The following is a 14,972-nucleotide window of genomic DNA, read 5'->3' as shown; positions in this document are numbered from 1 at the left end:
GGAGGGAGGGAGGGAGGGAGGGAGGGAGGGAGGGAGGGAGAGAAGGATGGTTGGTTTCCACCCTGAAGACCTGAAGCAACAATATGGAAGAGTGGCCCTCCGTGTTTCTGAGGCTAACTTGCTGTTCTTTTGAATTAAAAGGTACTAAGCGCTGGGCGGTGGTGGTGCAAGCCTTTAATCCCAGCACTTGGGAGGCAGAGGCAGGCAGATTTCTGAGGTCGAGGCCAGCCTGGTCTACAGAGTGAGTTCCAGGACAGCCAGGGCTACACAGAGAAACCCTGTCTCGAAAAAAAACCAAGAAAGAAAGAGAGAGAGAGAGAGAGAGAGAGAGAGAGAGAGAGAGAGAGAGAGAGAGAGTGAGCGAGCGAGCAAGCTAAGCAAACACAAGTCCATAGAGCAGGTTGTTAGATACCAGGGTGGTCATGATAAGGAGCTTCGAAGAGTACAGACTAGGCAGAAATCATGGATCCCAGAGTGTGATGTTCACTGGTGGTCACACCTGTGTCCTGCTCTAGCCATCTGGAACATATCTGTCTGCCCTCTTCATAAAGTGTACTGTGGAAGAGAACAACACAAGACTCCAGCAGCATTCCAAAGTCTGAATGTATTTCACTAGGGAAGCGGATGCTGGATTCGGAATGGGATGATGGGGAAAATCTAAGCGTGTTACATGATACTCCCTGGCTGGCTGCTGTACAAATGTTATTCCTACACGTTGTTCCTTTTTTTTCGGATGAAAATATCCCACAATTTATTTCAGAGGATTAAACCATTTAGCTGACTCCAGCTAGAGGCATCAAGTTACTCACTAGGGTCAAGTTCCCAAACATGGGGGAATCTGGTTTTCACATTTAGTAAAAAATAATGAGCATCCTCAGGAGGGAAGAGAACCAATCCCCCAAATATAGCAAGCGGGGATTAGGAGAGAGGTCTGGGGGCTCTCCTCCCATAATAAAGCAATGCTCCTTGGATTCGTCTTACTTTCTAAATTAGATTTTTTTTTTTCCTTTGGTTTGGTGAACTGCTCAAATCCTTCCAGGGGGAACTGCAGAAATCCAGACTTGGGGGAGGGGTGGCTGACTGAATCTTATTTTTATTATTTTCAGAAGGCTTGCTGAGATTGTAGCAGACCATTTGTCCGTGATGCTAATAAAAGATACACTTTATTCTGTAGGAGAACTTCTCTACACAGCCTTTGTAGTCGCCATTTTCTGTGTGCATACACACACACACACACACACACACACACACACACACACTGTTTGCCTTTTGTCTTGCAGTTCTGGAAATTCTATAAGTGAGACACATAGTGAGTTTGCTATGTGACGTCACAAAACAGCATCATGACAGAAGAGTATGGCAGAGCAAAGTTGCCTCCCTTGAGACTAGGACACACAAAGAGCTCATGGTAGGTAAGTGCTCTATCATTGATCTACAACCAAGTCCTAAGGAACTCCCAAACTTTATACTTGATCTCCTACACAGGGCTTAGTTTGAGAACTGTACTTGTCTGTAAATAATGCCCCCTTTGGTATTTAATTACACGGATTCATCACTCACATGTTTATCCTGTGCCTTAAGTTAAAAGAAAAGGCTGACAAACCAACCAACATCCTTCGGAAATGGGGAGAGGAGGAATAATAATAGCATCAGCTCATTAATAGCCAAGGACAGAAACTGGGCTCCTAGGTCTTCCGAGATTATAACCTTCAATGATTTTAACCACTGAAATCTGGTAAGAGATGAGTAGGAGCAACTTGGAAATATGCCTACCCAGGACAAAATAAACAAGGCAAAACATACCAATGAAAACTAACAGCACCAACATTGTTTAGTCAAAGGAGTCCTCAGGGCTCTCCATCAGAGACCCCAGGCAAACAGATCTTCTGGGTGCTAAAACTGTTTAAAAAAAAAAAAAGCTGGAGACTTGACATATAAGGATAAAAGGAAACATCCCATCGTTTTCCACACAAAGCTCCAGTGCATCCGATGAGAAGATTCAGGATTCCCTGGCTTCTCATTTCCATTGGTAGACACTACTACCATCGGCTCTCTGGTGTTCACCAGCAACCTTTTCGGTATGGCTCAAGGGAACCCAAACCACCCTGTAAGAGTTCCTCCAAAGACGAGTGCTCCATGCCACAGGTGTGCAGGATTTAATGTGCTCAGCACTGGGGCGTCAGTTTCATGGTGTGTCAGACTCTGATGCCGGACACAACCCATTACAGGAACACAATTAACAGCAAGGGATAATTGTGTTGAAAATGACAGAACTTGCCAGAAGGAACACATGGAACACATTGCCAGACTGTCGTGGCTGCTAATTTTTCACTGAGCCTTGGCTGTCTTAGGAAATTTCATCTGGATGAGACTTCACCATGTGCTCTTGCTTAAAAAAAAAGTTTTTCCCATGACAACAAGACAATGGGCTAGTAGCTAAATTTTTCTGTTCAATTACAATCATATAGAGACACACACACATACACACACACACACATTTTCTTCCTCAAGCTAAAGTTGAGATGTTGAATTTGGTAATGAAATCTGAAGCCATTTTATAACCTGGATGATAGTGTGGTCTGGGGGTGCAGCTGGAAGGGTGCATATTAACATGGTCATGTCCACAAAGCTCTTCACAGATAGTAGGAAAAAGCCAGTCTAGGTATCACTATCTCCATGGGCACACTTTCATACAACTTCGTCTCTTCCAGAAGCAGAAAGAGAGCTGCCTGGTTGTCTTGCTTGGCTCGATGGCTAAGTTCACAATCCTTGTTAGAATGCAGCTGACAGACAAGCTAACTGCATTTCAAAGATGGTGTTGTTTCCCTGGCTCTGCTCTAATCAAGCATTTCTGGAACTAGGTAATCCAAGGTAGAACCTGGTTTTACCGCTCAACTCTGTGTTGAGTTCTTCTAAATGGAGATTGTACTGACAGGGGCAGGGGACATTTACTGAGAAAGTAAACAATGCCCATGAAGTGTCTCCCCTTTCCCTCTTCTTCTGCATGTGGGAGGCACCCTCTTAACATTAGTGGGTGTTAGTCTATTAATAGTCATTAGTATATCACAAGATAGACTGAAATTTATACAGGAGAAAATGGGGAAGAGCCTTGAACACATGGGCACAAGGGAATTTTTCCTGAACAGAACACCAGTGGCTTATGCTATAAGATCAAGAATCAACAAATGGGACCTCATAAAATTGCAAAGCTTCTGTAAGGCAAATGACACTGTCAATAGGACAAAACAGCAACCAACAGATTGGGAAAAGATCTTTACCAACCCTACATCTGACAGAAGGCTAATATCCAATATATACAAAGAACTCAAGAAGTTAGACTCCAGAAAACCAAATAACCCTATGGGGTAAAGAGCTAAATAAATCAACTGAGGAATATCAGATGGCTGAGAAGCACCTAAAGAAATGTTCAACATCCTTAGTCATCAGGGAAATGCAAATCAAAACAACCCTGAGATTACACCTCACACCAGTCAGAATGGCTAAGATCAAAAACTCAGGTGACAGCAGATACTGGGGAGGATGTGGTGAAAGAGGAACACTCTTCCATTGTTGGTGGGATTGAAAGCTGGTACCACAGCTATACCACTCCTGGGCATATACCCAAAAGATGCTCCAACATATAAAAAGGACACATGCTCCACTATGTTCATAGCATTCTCATTTATAATAGCCAGAAGCTGGAAAGAACCCAGATGTCCTTCAACAGAGGAATGGATATAGAAAATATGGTACATTTACACAATGGAGTACTACTCAGCTATTAAAAACAACAAATTCATGAAATTTGCAGGCAAATGGATGGAACTAGAAAATATCATCCTGAGTGAGTAAGTCAGTCACAAAGAATACATACACATGGTATGCACTCACTGATAAGTGGATACTAGCCCAAAAGCTCCAAATACTCAAGATACAATTCACAGACCAATGAAGCTCAAGAAGAAGGAAGACCAAAGTGTGGGTGCTTCAGTCCTTTGTAGAAGGAGAACAAACTACTCACAGAAGAAAATATGAAAATAAAGTGTATAGCAAAGACTAAAGGAAAGGCCATCCAGAGACTGCCCCACCTGGGGATTCATCCCATATACAGTTACCAAACCCAAATACTATTGTGGATGCCAAGACATGCATGCTGAGAGGAGCTTGATATAGCTGTCTCTGAAGAGGCCCTGCCGGAGCCTTACAAATACAGAGGCAGATGCTTGAAGCCAACCATTGGACTGAGCACAGGGTCCCCAATAGAAGAGTTAGAGAAAAGACTGAAGGAGTTTGCAACCTCATAGGAAGAACAACAATATCAACTAATCAGACTCCCCCAGAGCTCCCAGGGACTAAGCCATCAACCAAGGAGTACACATGGCTCCAGCTGCATATGTAGAAGTTGATAGCCTTGTCATGCATCAATGGAAGGAGAGGTCCTTGGTCCTGTGAAGGCTTGATAAATTCCCCAGTGTAGGGGAATCAAGGACAGGGAGGTGGGAGTGGGTGGGTGAGTGAAGAAACACCCTCATAGAAGCAGGGGGAGGGAGGATGGGATAGGGGATTTCAGGAGGGGGACAACACTAGGAAAGGGGATAATATTTGAAATGTAAATAAAGAAAATATCCAATAAAAATGCAAAAAAAAAACCCCACTAGTGGTTACAGCTATTATTACACATAAACAATAAGAACATCAACAAAATAGTTAAAAAGACTCTTCTGGGTTGGCAAGTAAACACAAGAGACTGAAGATCACTTATTGGCATTTTCATGTAAAGATGTTTCTGTCATGTTGTGAAATGTAGGTGAGTAATTTGCCTGAGTTTGTGTATATGTGTGCAGTGCCCACCAAGACCAGAATGGGGTGCTGGGATCCTTGGTGCTGGAGGTACAGGTGGTTGTAAGGTGCCATGTGGGTGCTGGGAACTCAACCTAGCAAGTGTTCTTAATTGCTGAGCCATCTTTCTAGCCCTTTATCTGCTTCATGGCTTCAAATATTCCTAGGATCCAGGAAAACACACACACACACACACACACACACAGAGTGAGAGAGAGGACAGGAAGTAGAGTCAGTGGTGAGGCAGACACCTCAGGGTGACTTGTAACCTACAACCCAGAGGGAAACCAAACCTGTCTGCTGTACCTGAGCAATGACAGGAGGCACCCTCAGTGGGGGAAAGGACGCTGCTCCAAGAAAAAAAAATACGGAGATTTGATAAGAGAGAGAGAGAGACAGGATGATTAAGACTATGCAGGAATATGTACTCATGCTGACTCAACCATTCGTCAGTTGGCAACTTTGGGAGGAAGACTAAAGGGGCTCAAAATCATCAAGTGTCTGATATCACAACTAACTTTAAGACTGAAACAGCTAAATTTAATAGGACCCCAAGAGGTAGGCTATACAGAAAATGAACCTAAAAACTCAAGAAAGAAAACATTTACCAAGTAAGTTTGGTTCATTTCTAATTACCCATGTATAGGGGCAGGGAGAGGGGGGACACATGGGACTGTAAGTAGCCCCAAACCTTCCAATGGAATAGACCTTTTAATTTCCCACTCATTTAACAGTAACATTACACTGCATCAGATACAAAGGGTTATTAGAAAGGCTCTCTGCAGCGGGCTGGAGAGATGGCTCAGTGGTTAAAAGCACGAACTGCTCTTCCAGAGGTCCTGAGTTCAATTCCCAGCACCCACATGGTGGCTCACAACCATCTGTAATGGGATCTGATGCCCTCTTCTGGTGTGTCTGAAGACAGTGACAGTGTATTCATATACATAAAATAAAGAAATACATCCTTAAAAAAAGAAAAGGAAAGAAAGAAAGGCTCTTTGCATTCAAGGTCTCATGTACAATGCCTGCTCTTGACCCTGAACAACACTTCTTGACCACATTATCCATTGCCAGACTTTCAAAACTGCCGTTTCTTGAATCTCTGAAATACTATGATTGGTATCCAATTTATCCATGTGATTTAGGGAATATCCCTAAATGTATATTTTCTTCTGCTCACATTTGCTTATTATTGTGATATTCAAACTTCATTCTCTTTTTTTTTTTTCCTCCCTTCTTTTGGAGACAGGGTCTCACTATATGGGCCTGGCTGGTCTGGAACAGGCAGGCCTTGAATTCACAGAGATCCACCCATCTCTGTCTCCTGAGTACTGGTTTGAAAGGTGAGCACTGCCAGACCCAGTCAAAGTTCACTCTTAAATTTAGCCAACTTCTTTAAATAGTTTTGGTGCTGCTAGTTTCTCTCAACTTGACACAGCTGGAGGCATTTGGGAAGAGGGAACCTCAATTGCAAAACTCCCTACCAGACTGGCCTCTGGGCACTAGGGAGACAGTTTCTTGATTGATGAGTGAAGTGGGAGGGCCCAGGGAACACTGAGATAGGTAAGAGAGCACAGTGAGCAAGCCAATGGGAAGTGTTTTTTTCTGTGTGGGGTCCTGGGAGTCATGAGATGAAATAAACCCTTTCTTCTCCGGGGTTCTTTGGGTCCTGGTGATTTATCACAGCAATGGGAGGAAACCCTGACTAAGGCCATTTGCAGAATCCAGGAGGCAGTGAGGTCTCATGTGGCTTGTACCTATATTTTAGAGACACAGGCTTCAGTGGCAAACTCGTAAGTAAGCCATTACATTGTTACTGGGTACAGGAGACACGGAGTGTTATCTCTTAAGGTTTGTCTTCTCTGAAAAAGTCAAAGGCTTTGCCAGCACTGTCCATGGTACACACAGTTGAGACTGAAAACCAGGGGTCAAGCAGGTCTGCTCTGTACCACTGCGGTACCCATGCGGGACTCTGACTCTGTGTTGATGTGTATGTGAACAAACAACCATGCAAATCATGTCAACGGTCTGAGGGGCACAGAGGACACTAATTTGCCACCCAGCAGACCCACGCCCGGCCTGCAGGCCCACTTCTCAACATTACTCCTCCTTTCTGGCTGAGATTGGCGCTCGGGGACTCTGGCCCCTTCATCCTCGGGAGTGTGGCTTGAGTCCGGTGTCTCCAGCACTTACCGTCAAGGCGCAGGTACAGGAAGTTCCGAAAAGCAAAGTAATCCTCCATAATGGTCATGAGTGACGTCATCTGGCAGAAAAGCAGCACGCGGTGGTTAGTCGCTCTCAATTTGGGCAGAATACGATCAAGCAGCTCAAACTTTCCCGAGGCCCGATACAGCTCAGCCCTGAACCCGAAAATGCAAAACAAGAAGGCAGTATTACTGCTGTCTTCTTGAAAGAGCCAGCAGTGCTTATAGCTTTTCAGATAGAGCCCTACACACAGTAAACATTCAATAAGGAACTGTGGCTGGAAGGATGTAGGAAGGAGTGGATACCAGCTCCTAAACCATGCGAACGTTTAATGAGGGAAAAAGCTGTCCTTACCAAACCCGTGAAGGGTATGATATGCTTGCTATATATATGGTGGGTGCCCGAAGGAAAAGGGAACCCTTCCATGTCCCTACGATTCTTCACCATGTGCCATCAAGTTAACTTAGGACACTCACCGTTCACTCCAATACTTACTGAGACCTACTGGGTACCAACACAATACAGGCAGGCATACAGTTATAAAGTATATAAATATACATTGTGGTTGGGACTATAAATAAAAGCAGCAGGTGAGAGCTAGAACTCGAAGTGTGCCAACCCCGCAGGTCCTTTTGGAAATGAAGCACAGCCATGTCCATGCATTTCTGTCTGTCTGCTTCCACCCTACCACAGTAGCCGTGTCCACTAGGTACAGCAGACTTTGTGGGCCACAAAGCTGAAAATACTCCCTATCTGGTAAAGCTTGCCAATCATTGACTTTGTGTGTGTGTGTGTGTGTGTGTGTGTGTGTGTGTGTGGTCGGTGACTTCCCTGGAGAAATAACATGTTAGTTCAAACCTGAACCGATGAGGGGAAAGACAGCTCGGTGGAAAATACAATGGCTTATACACGGTAAGGAGATTTCGAGGAGAAGGAAAAAACCCTTTGCACAGGCCCCGCAGAGTGCAGCCCAGTGCGCCTCACAAACTAGGAACAAGAAATGGGGAGTGTAAGGTAAGCAAAAGTGAGGCCAGAGGGGGCCCTGAGGGCAAACCGTAGAGGTGGGAAGAGACCGGGTACTCGGGAGTCCCCTATGGACTGTTCTGGTTTTCAATGTAATGGACAGCTACTGATGTGCTGTAAACAGGAGTGTGACCTTGAGTAACCTGTTCCACATGGTTGTCATGGTCACCCTGTGAGCGGACAGGAAAGAGGAAGTCCTGGCTTAAGGCAGGAGCATAAGGCAAAACATGATGGAGAAGAGAGCCAATGCTGTGGTAGGGAGGAAGGATAGAGTAGTGCCTTCCTCCATGGTAAGCCTTTTGTTTCCAAACCAACAGGACTGTGGTGTAATACTGAAATTTACTTTTAGGGCTGAAACTGTTTGAAACAATCACCCATATACATGCAGTCAACAGCAGTGAAAGTTATCGCTGGGGAGCAGAGCGCGTGCCCTCGTGCATTTTGTTCCTCTCAGGTCCATTTTCCCCTTTGTCTTCCTGTGGTCCAGCCCTTACTCTGAGACCTGACCATCAATAGCTCACCCTGTACCCCTCACCATGCGGGAGGAAGCAGGAGTGTCCTCAAGGATCAGGGGACAAATGAAGAAAGGACTGAAACGTGTCAATTCTGTTCCTGTGGACCCTGCCTGTCTCTGGGACCCAACAAGGACACATCTATCCTAATGATTCATTTCTCCTGCGGTGAGACACAAACATATTCTGTATAGATTGAACTTCACTGTGTCTCTGTAGCAAGGTATGGCTCTTCCCTATGTCCACGTTTACATCATTATCGTTGTCATCATCATCATCATCATCAATAACAAGAACAACAAAGCCTCCTTAGATCCTATTACAAAAACTGACTGTAAAACTGACCATTTACTTACTTACGGCCGATGAGACATTTTCTTCATCAGGATGCTAATCATCCATAGTAAGAGAAACCCTCTCCAAGCCCAAGCTAGACTTTAGGTTAGCAGTCACCCTGCTCGGTGCTGAAACAATTTTACAATAGGAAACCACTGCTAAGTCTCTTAAATGAGATCTATGGCCTTTTGAATAGATGTTTGCTCAGGGCACGCTGAAATTTATGCCGCTTAAAGTACAAGGGAAAGCTGTTATCATTTCTTTTAGCAACTTCTGTCCCCCTGCCTGTAGGGGAGCAAGGAGGCTGGCTATGTGTGCTTGCAGGATAGAAAATGCTACAGAAAAGAGGCTAGGAAAGTCCAATAACAATGCATCTTGGAAAGAGGAAAAAAAGGGGGGGGATTTACCCATTGATGACCCCATTCGAATAGCCCAGGTGTTCAGCAAAGGATTCCTTAAAAAGAGAGAAGAAAGCAATTTTAATATATAATCATTAACTTCATGGTTTCTATAGTATTTCTAGGGCATCTTCAAAGCGAATCAAATGGTCCTCAAAGAGGTGAAAGCTCATAGCAGAGCAAACCAGAAACTTGTGTTTCTGAGGTCACCTGTCCCACTGGAAAGATGTAATTTGCGTTGGACTCCCTGATGTCCAGTTAGCTCACTATCCCAACAGTGCCTGAGCATGCACTGGCCAGGAGCTCACCCTGGAACGGTTTCTGGGGATCCACCCACAAACTCACAGTCCAGGCTAAAGCCAGGGTCACAACTGTCAGGTAAGCATAAACGTAACACAGCAATAGTAATCAGTAGAAGAAATAGCAATTGCAAAGCCCAGTCAGGCCTCCCTTTTCTCTTTACAAATAAAGCCCTCCATGTACGAGGGCTGTCAAGGTCCAGCTTCTGCAGTTAGAACACAGAACTTAACTACTTGGCACCCTTACTAGATTTCTCAGTTCCCATTCCTGTCTCCAAGCAGGGAAGGGAAAACTGAAGCCATGGACATATCTATACACAAGTAAGATTGGGCACAGTGATACATTCCTCTATTACCAGATATTTGGAAGGTTGAGTCACAAAAATAAATAAATAAATAAGAAAGAGAAATCACATAAGTCTAGGTGTTTTACATCAATGTATGTAAGCTATATAGAGAGGCCCCTGCTCAAAATAAAACAGAGCTCTTATTTCTCAGGTATGATGGTCCCCAGAGAGAAACCCAGTCTCAAAAGTGGGGTTGTGGAATTATTTGGTATCAGTACACAGCTGTATGGAAGACAAAATAAAGCAGAACACAGGCAAACATACACAGCATCTTGGACCTGTGACAGCCAAAGACTCAGTGGCCACTGCAGGCGCTGCTTTCTCGGTGCTTCCTCAGAACCGTGACAGAAGCAAGCACCAGTGCAGTCTACAGACATCGACCCAGAGTGCAACCCAGCAGGTGCCGGAGAGCATCTGCCCAGACACCCACCACTCCACTCTTCTTCCTGGTGTTCCAGATACTGCCGTAGGGGGGAGAGGGGAAGAGGGGTGGGCAGGGAGGGGAGAGCTCCCTTTCCCCCACCCCCAAACAGCTCCAACAAGAAGGAAGACTGAGATGCAATTTCACCATTGCTAAGTCCCCACAGTCTACTACACATAAGAGTAATATCTCAAAGTGGTTTCCAGGAATAGGTGACCAGTCAGTCTGCCATAGCCCAAGCATCTAGGCACTGGGACTTCTTATGCTGCCCTCCTCCCTGTCCTAGCAATAGCAAACGGCACCTAGCAGCTAATTAATGTGATTTCTTGTATGAGCTACGACTTCCGTTCTAATTTTAGTGTTGATCTGGGAGGCCAGAGAGATGTTTATCCAGGAGGCCAGAGAGAAGACCTTCTGTTAAGAGCACTGGCTGCTTTTCCAGAGAACCCAGGTTCTATTCCTGGCACCCATAGAGCACCTTATAACCATCTGTACCTCCAGGTCCAACACATCCAGTATGATGCACAGACAGGCATACAGGAAAAACACTTACATACAGTAGTTTTAAAAAAAATGTAAAGGCTGATCCACCTGCTAGGCCTATAATCTATTTCTCTCTCAGTATAAAGGAAGGAGATAGCTTAGAGTGTCAAGACTTGCCCTACCCAGTCACAGTGATACAAAGCAGCCTGTGACAGGATTCACTACTGCTTACTGGATTCTCCTACATCTGTACATCTAAACAACTTATAGGGAAGACTTTTTAAAAGTACTCTTACAGTTAAAATTTTGCTTAGATCTATAAATGCATCCCCTCCTTATCCTAGGGTTCTCTCTCAACTGTGCTATGTAATGTTCAAGGGACATAGACTCTTTTGCTCAGACACCCAACTATTGCATATGGATGCTATCATGTCTACAGAAACTGTTGTCCCTTATGTCCACAAATACTCTCATTGGCATCCCCAGATGTTCTCTCTCCTCATTGTCACTGACTGACACTTGCCCCTTCATCCATCCCAGAGTTAGGGTTACTACTGCTGTGATGAAACATCATGGCTGATACCAACTTGGCAAGAACAGAGAGAGTTGGCTCCCATGTCCTGAACCACAGCCCACTGAGAGAACCCAATGCAAGAACTCAAACCGGAAGAGAAACTGGAGGCAGGAACTGAGGCCGAGACTGTGGACGGTGCTGCTCACTGGCTGGCTCCTCAGGGCTTTATCAAGCTCTCTTCTTACAGTATCCAGGACCAGCCCAGGAATGCCCCCATATACAGTAGGCCAGACCCACTCCCATCAATCATTCATTAGGAAAATGCTCTACAGGTTGCCTATAACCAGATATTCGAGAGTCATGTTCTCAGTAGGGTGTCCTTCCTCTCAGATGATGAGAGTTTGTGACAGGACTGACATAAAGCTAGCCAGCACAGTCTAAACACACATACTCATCTAGCAATCAGATATTCCTCTGAGGATGGATATGCTTTCTAAGTGTATGGCTATTCTCCCTTCTACCATATCCTCCCTTAGGTCAATACTTTCCTTACGCACGTCCTCCCTATGCATGAATGCTACCCCTATATCTAAGGATGCTATTCCTAAGATTATGGGTTTGCTCCTTACACCCATGAAGACTGATCTCTATCCACAGATGTTCTCCCTGTATCTATAAATAATCTCCGATATACAAAAATGCTACCCCCATGACCAAAGATGCTCTCCTCATGTATCTGGAGGTTCTCCCTTTGTCCACAGATGTTCTGTGTCTGTGGATGTCTCCCTTTGTCCGTGGATGCCCTTGCTATGTCTACGGATGATCCTGCTCTGGTCACAGATGCTCTCTGTGTCTCTCATATCCATAGACCATCAATCAATCTACCATCAATGTGAGGACCTTCTTCCCTACTTGGGGATTTTTCCTTCTTATATATGTAGATGTCCTTTCCTAAGGACTTGAGGGCCATAGTGGTGTCAGGCCTCACTCACTCAGTCTGCTGAGATGGGTCTCTAGTATAGGAAGGGGTGACAAGAAAGTATTAACTGATCCTACATGCATGACTTCCGAAATGAACTGGGATGGGATCAGGTACTCAATGCCAAGAATAGTTCAACTCGTTTTGTCCTATAATTCAGCTTTAGTTTTTCTGGAAGGTTCTGCCAATTGTTTAAATAGAGAAGAGCCCTGCACTGGTTTTCCTCTTTGCCATTTCTCCTGTTATTTTGTAGTAGGCAGTGTGGCCCATGGGGTCCTGCAGATTGGGAAGGCATGCCTGTACACCTGCTCAAGCCAACTGCTCCACCGGAGTGAACCTTGTCAATACAGGAATCCTATTCGCGTGGAACAAACAGAGGAGAAAATGCCCTGTGGTCTAAAAGCAAGATTCTTAGAGACCTTAGCGTCAGAGCACAGTGACAACCTGCATCATCACGAGGGAAAACAGGCAAGGAAAAAAAAGATACCAATCTATGTCATAGGCTAAAGCCAGTATCTCTGACAAGGACAATATTTGAAGAACATCTTTCCCTTCCATTTCTATAAACACATTATTTAAGTATCTCTCCCAGCACCCTTCTGAGGATGCTGGCAGCATCTGTCATTATCTTCAATTTCAGAGCTCCCACAGTAACAAGGTAATTCACAGCATTTACCCAAATCCACATAATGAGCCAATGCGCCCACCATCTCCTCTCTACTCTAAACTCTTAGTTATAAAATTCCAGAAACTGAGCAGTCAGTGCCAGAGTGGATCCACACCCAGGAAACAGGTCTGTTAATTCTGCATGAGAGTCAAGGGCCATGCCAGCTGGACATCTCCACACATGCTTTACATATATTCGGGGTTCTGCCTTCCTAACTAGCACACTAAGGAGCGAAGTACAAGCTGCAGACTCACCTCAATGTGCTGAAACATATATGGGTGGTTGCATATTTTTCTCAGCTGCATGATGGTGTTCATAAGTGTCTTGGCACCTCCTTTCCCCTGAGCAAAAAGTGCAATAAAGAACTAATTATTCGTGGATCAAACATTTCCGACTTTTAAAAACTAGGCTTCAAGGATATAGCTTCCTGGTGGAGTCTGTGCACAGCTTAAGAAAGACCTAGGGAAGAGTCAAGTACTGAAGAAAGAGGAGAGGAGAGGAGAGGAGAGGAGAGGAGAGGAGAGGAGAGGAGAGGAGAGGAGAGGAGAGGAGAGGAGAGGAGAGGAGAGGAGAGGAGGGGGAGGGGGAGGGGGAGGGGGAGGGGGAGGGGGAGGGGGAGGGGGAGGGGGAGGGGGAGGGGACTGGAGGGGAGGGGGAGGAAGAAAAGGAGGAAAGAAAGGAAGAAAGAGAGATCAATTGAAAGAGAGAGACAGAAAGATAGACTGACTAGATAGCTAATAAACAGAACACAGGGTCCTATGTCTTTTTAGCAACTTCACACCAAGGCCCCAGAGTTCTAGTTGCTATTTAGCCTTTTCTGAGTTAGATATAACATCATCCTTGTGATTAACTTAGGCCACCAAAAAGTAATTCTTACAAAATTATGTCAAGCTGATAGCTTTGTGTCACATCTGTCATTAGGATTCTAGCAGACCATATATAAAAGATGCTAGGGAGAGAAACTGGGCTTTAAAACATCCTAAAGCATCCGACAGCACGGGGCAGCTTGCATCCTCGGTCCACAGAGCTATCATGAGCAGTGCCTGAGTCTCCTACTTTCTAAACGTACCTTCTTATCTTTCTCAGACCCGTCCGTGAGGAGGATCCCCTTGGCTTGCATGTGACGGTACAGAATCTTCTGCAGAGCTGACATGTCACACTTGATCACATACTCAACCTGGGGACAGAGAACAGGGGTAAGTAAACGAGAGGAAGGGGCTGTCTGAAGACGGCATAGGAGAAGGGGCTCTGGGGCCAGTTCTGGAAGCCCAGACGGGGCATCTGTTTCCCCTTCCTGGGTTCATGAGACGGGACAGGGCCATAGAGCAGACCAGAATCCTTGAGGACAGGAGCACCATGATAATGGGGAGACTCTTAAAAGGCTACATGTGGAAGATGTAAGCTTACAATTTCCTATCATTTCTTGATCTCATATGTGAGAGACAAAGTGCTATACAACTATGCAATTAAGGTGTGTTTATAATTTTTCTCCTGCTTCTCGGTCCTGTATACTTTCCTATGAACTGAACAGTATCAGGAAAACCAGCGACTGCCCTCACTCCTACGACTTTCTTTGTAAAACATCTCTAAATGGCTGCATGTGGCTACCCCAGCACTCATCCTAGAGGAAGATTTATAACAAACCCAGGTTGACTGCGATTAACCTCTACTCTCCACACAGCTGTGAAGATGCGAGATTAAAAAGAATTAACTCACAGCAGGACACAACTTCCACAACCCCATGGCTGCCTAAAGCAGGACAGGGCCCCCTCCTGTGTGTCCAGTTGAGAGAACACAAAGTCCAACTTATAGTACTTAATGGGGACTCGCACACCCACAGCTTATCACACACTTGTGAGCCTTCAGCCTACTGAGAGCCCGGAAGACAAGGCACATTTTATAGTGCCATTTTACCTTAATCCTAAGAATACAAATGTGCAAAATTCAAA

The 14,972-nt window shown here is 45.0% G+C and overlaps 1 protein-coding gene across 8 annotated transcripts in view; it reads right to left on the bottom strand.

Annotated features, from left to right (window-relative positions):
- Nucleotides 1-14,972, bottom strand: part of Smarca2 (SWI/SNF related, matrix associated, actin dependent regulator of chromatin, subfamily a, member 2) — a 173,249-nt gene that overhangs the window by 72,777 nt on the left and 85,500 nt on the right. For all 8 annotated transcript variants that reach the window (XR_386502.3, XM_006527282.4, NM_011416.2 and 5 more), the window contains 4 exons: nucleotides 14,093-14,200; nucleotides 13,278-13,364; nucleotides 9,323-9,369; nucleotides 7,033-7,199 (listed from right to left, as the gene is read on the bottom strand). Coding sequence is in view for 7 of the 8 variants with exons in the window: in XM_006527282.4 (XP_006527345.1) it covers nucleotides 7,033-7,199; nucleotides 9,323-9,369; nucleotides 13,278-13,364; nucleotides 14,093-14,200 (409 nt within the window). In the remaining variant the exon portion in view is untranslated. The remainder of the gene's footprint in view (nucleotides 1-7,032; nucleotides 7,200-9,322; nucleotides 9,370-13,277; nucleotides 13,365-14,092; nucleotides 14,201-14,972) is intronic.

This window comes from Mus musculus, chromosome 19 (genome assembly GCF_000001635.26).
Source record: "Mus musculus strain C57BL/6J chromosome 19, GRCm38.p6 C57BL/6J".
Classification (NCBI taxonomy): Eukaryota; Metazoa; Chordata; class Mammalia; order Rodentia; family Muridae; genus Mus; species Mus musculus.
The sequence above is the reverse complement of the archived record's forward strand: the minus strand, read 5'-3'. Positions and strand labels throughout refer to the sequence as shown.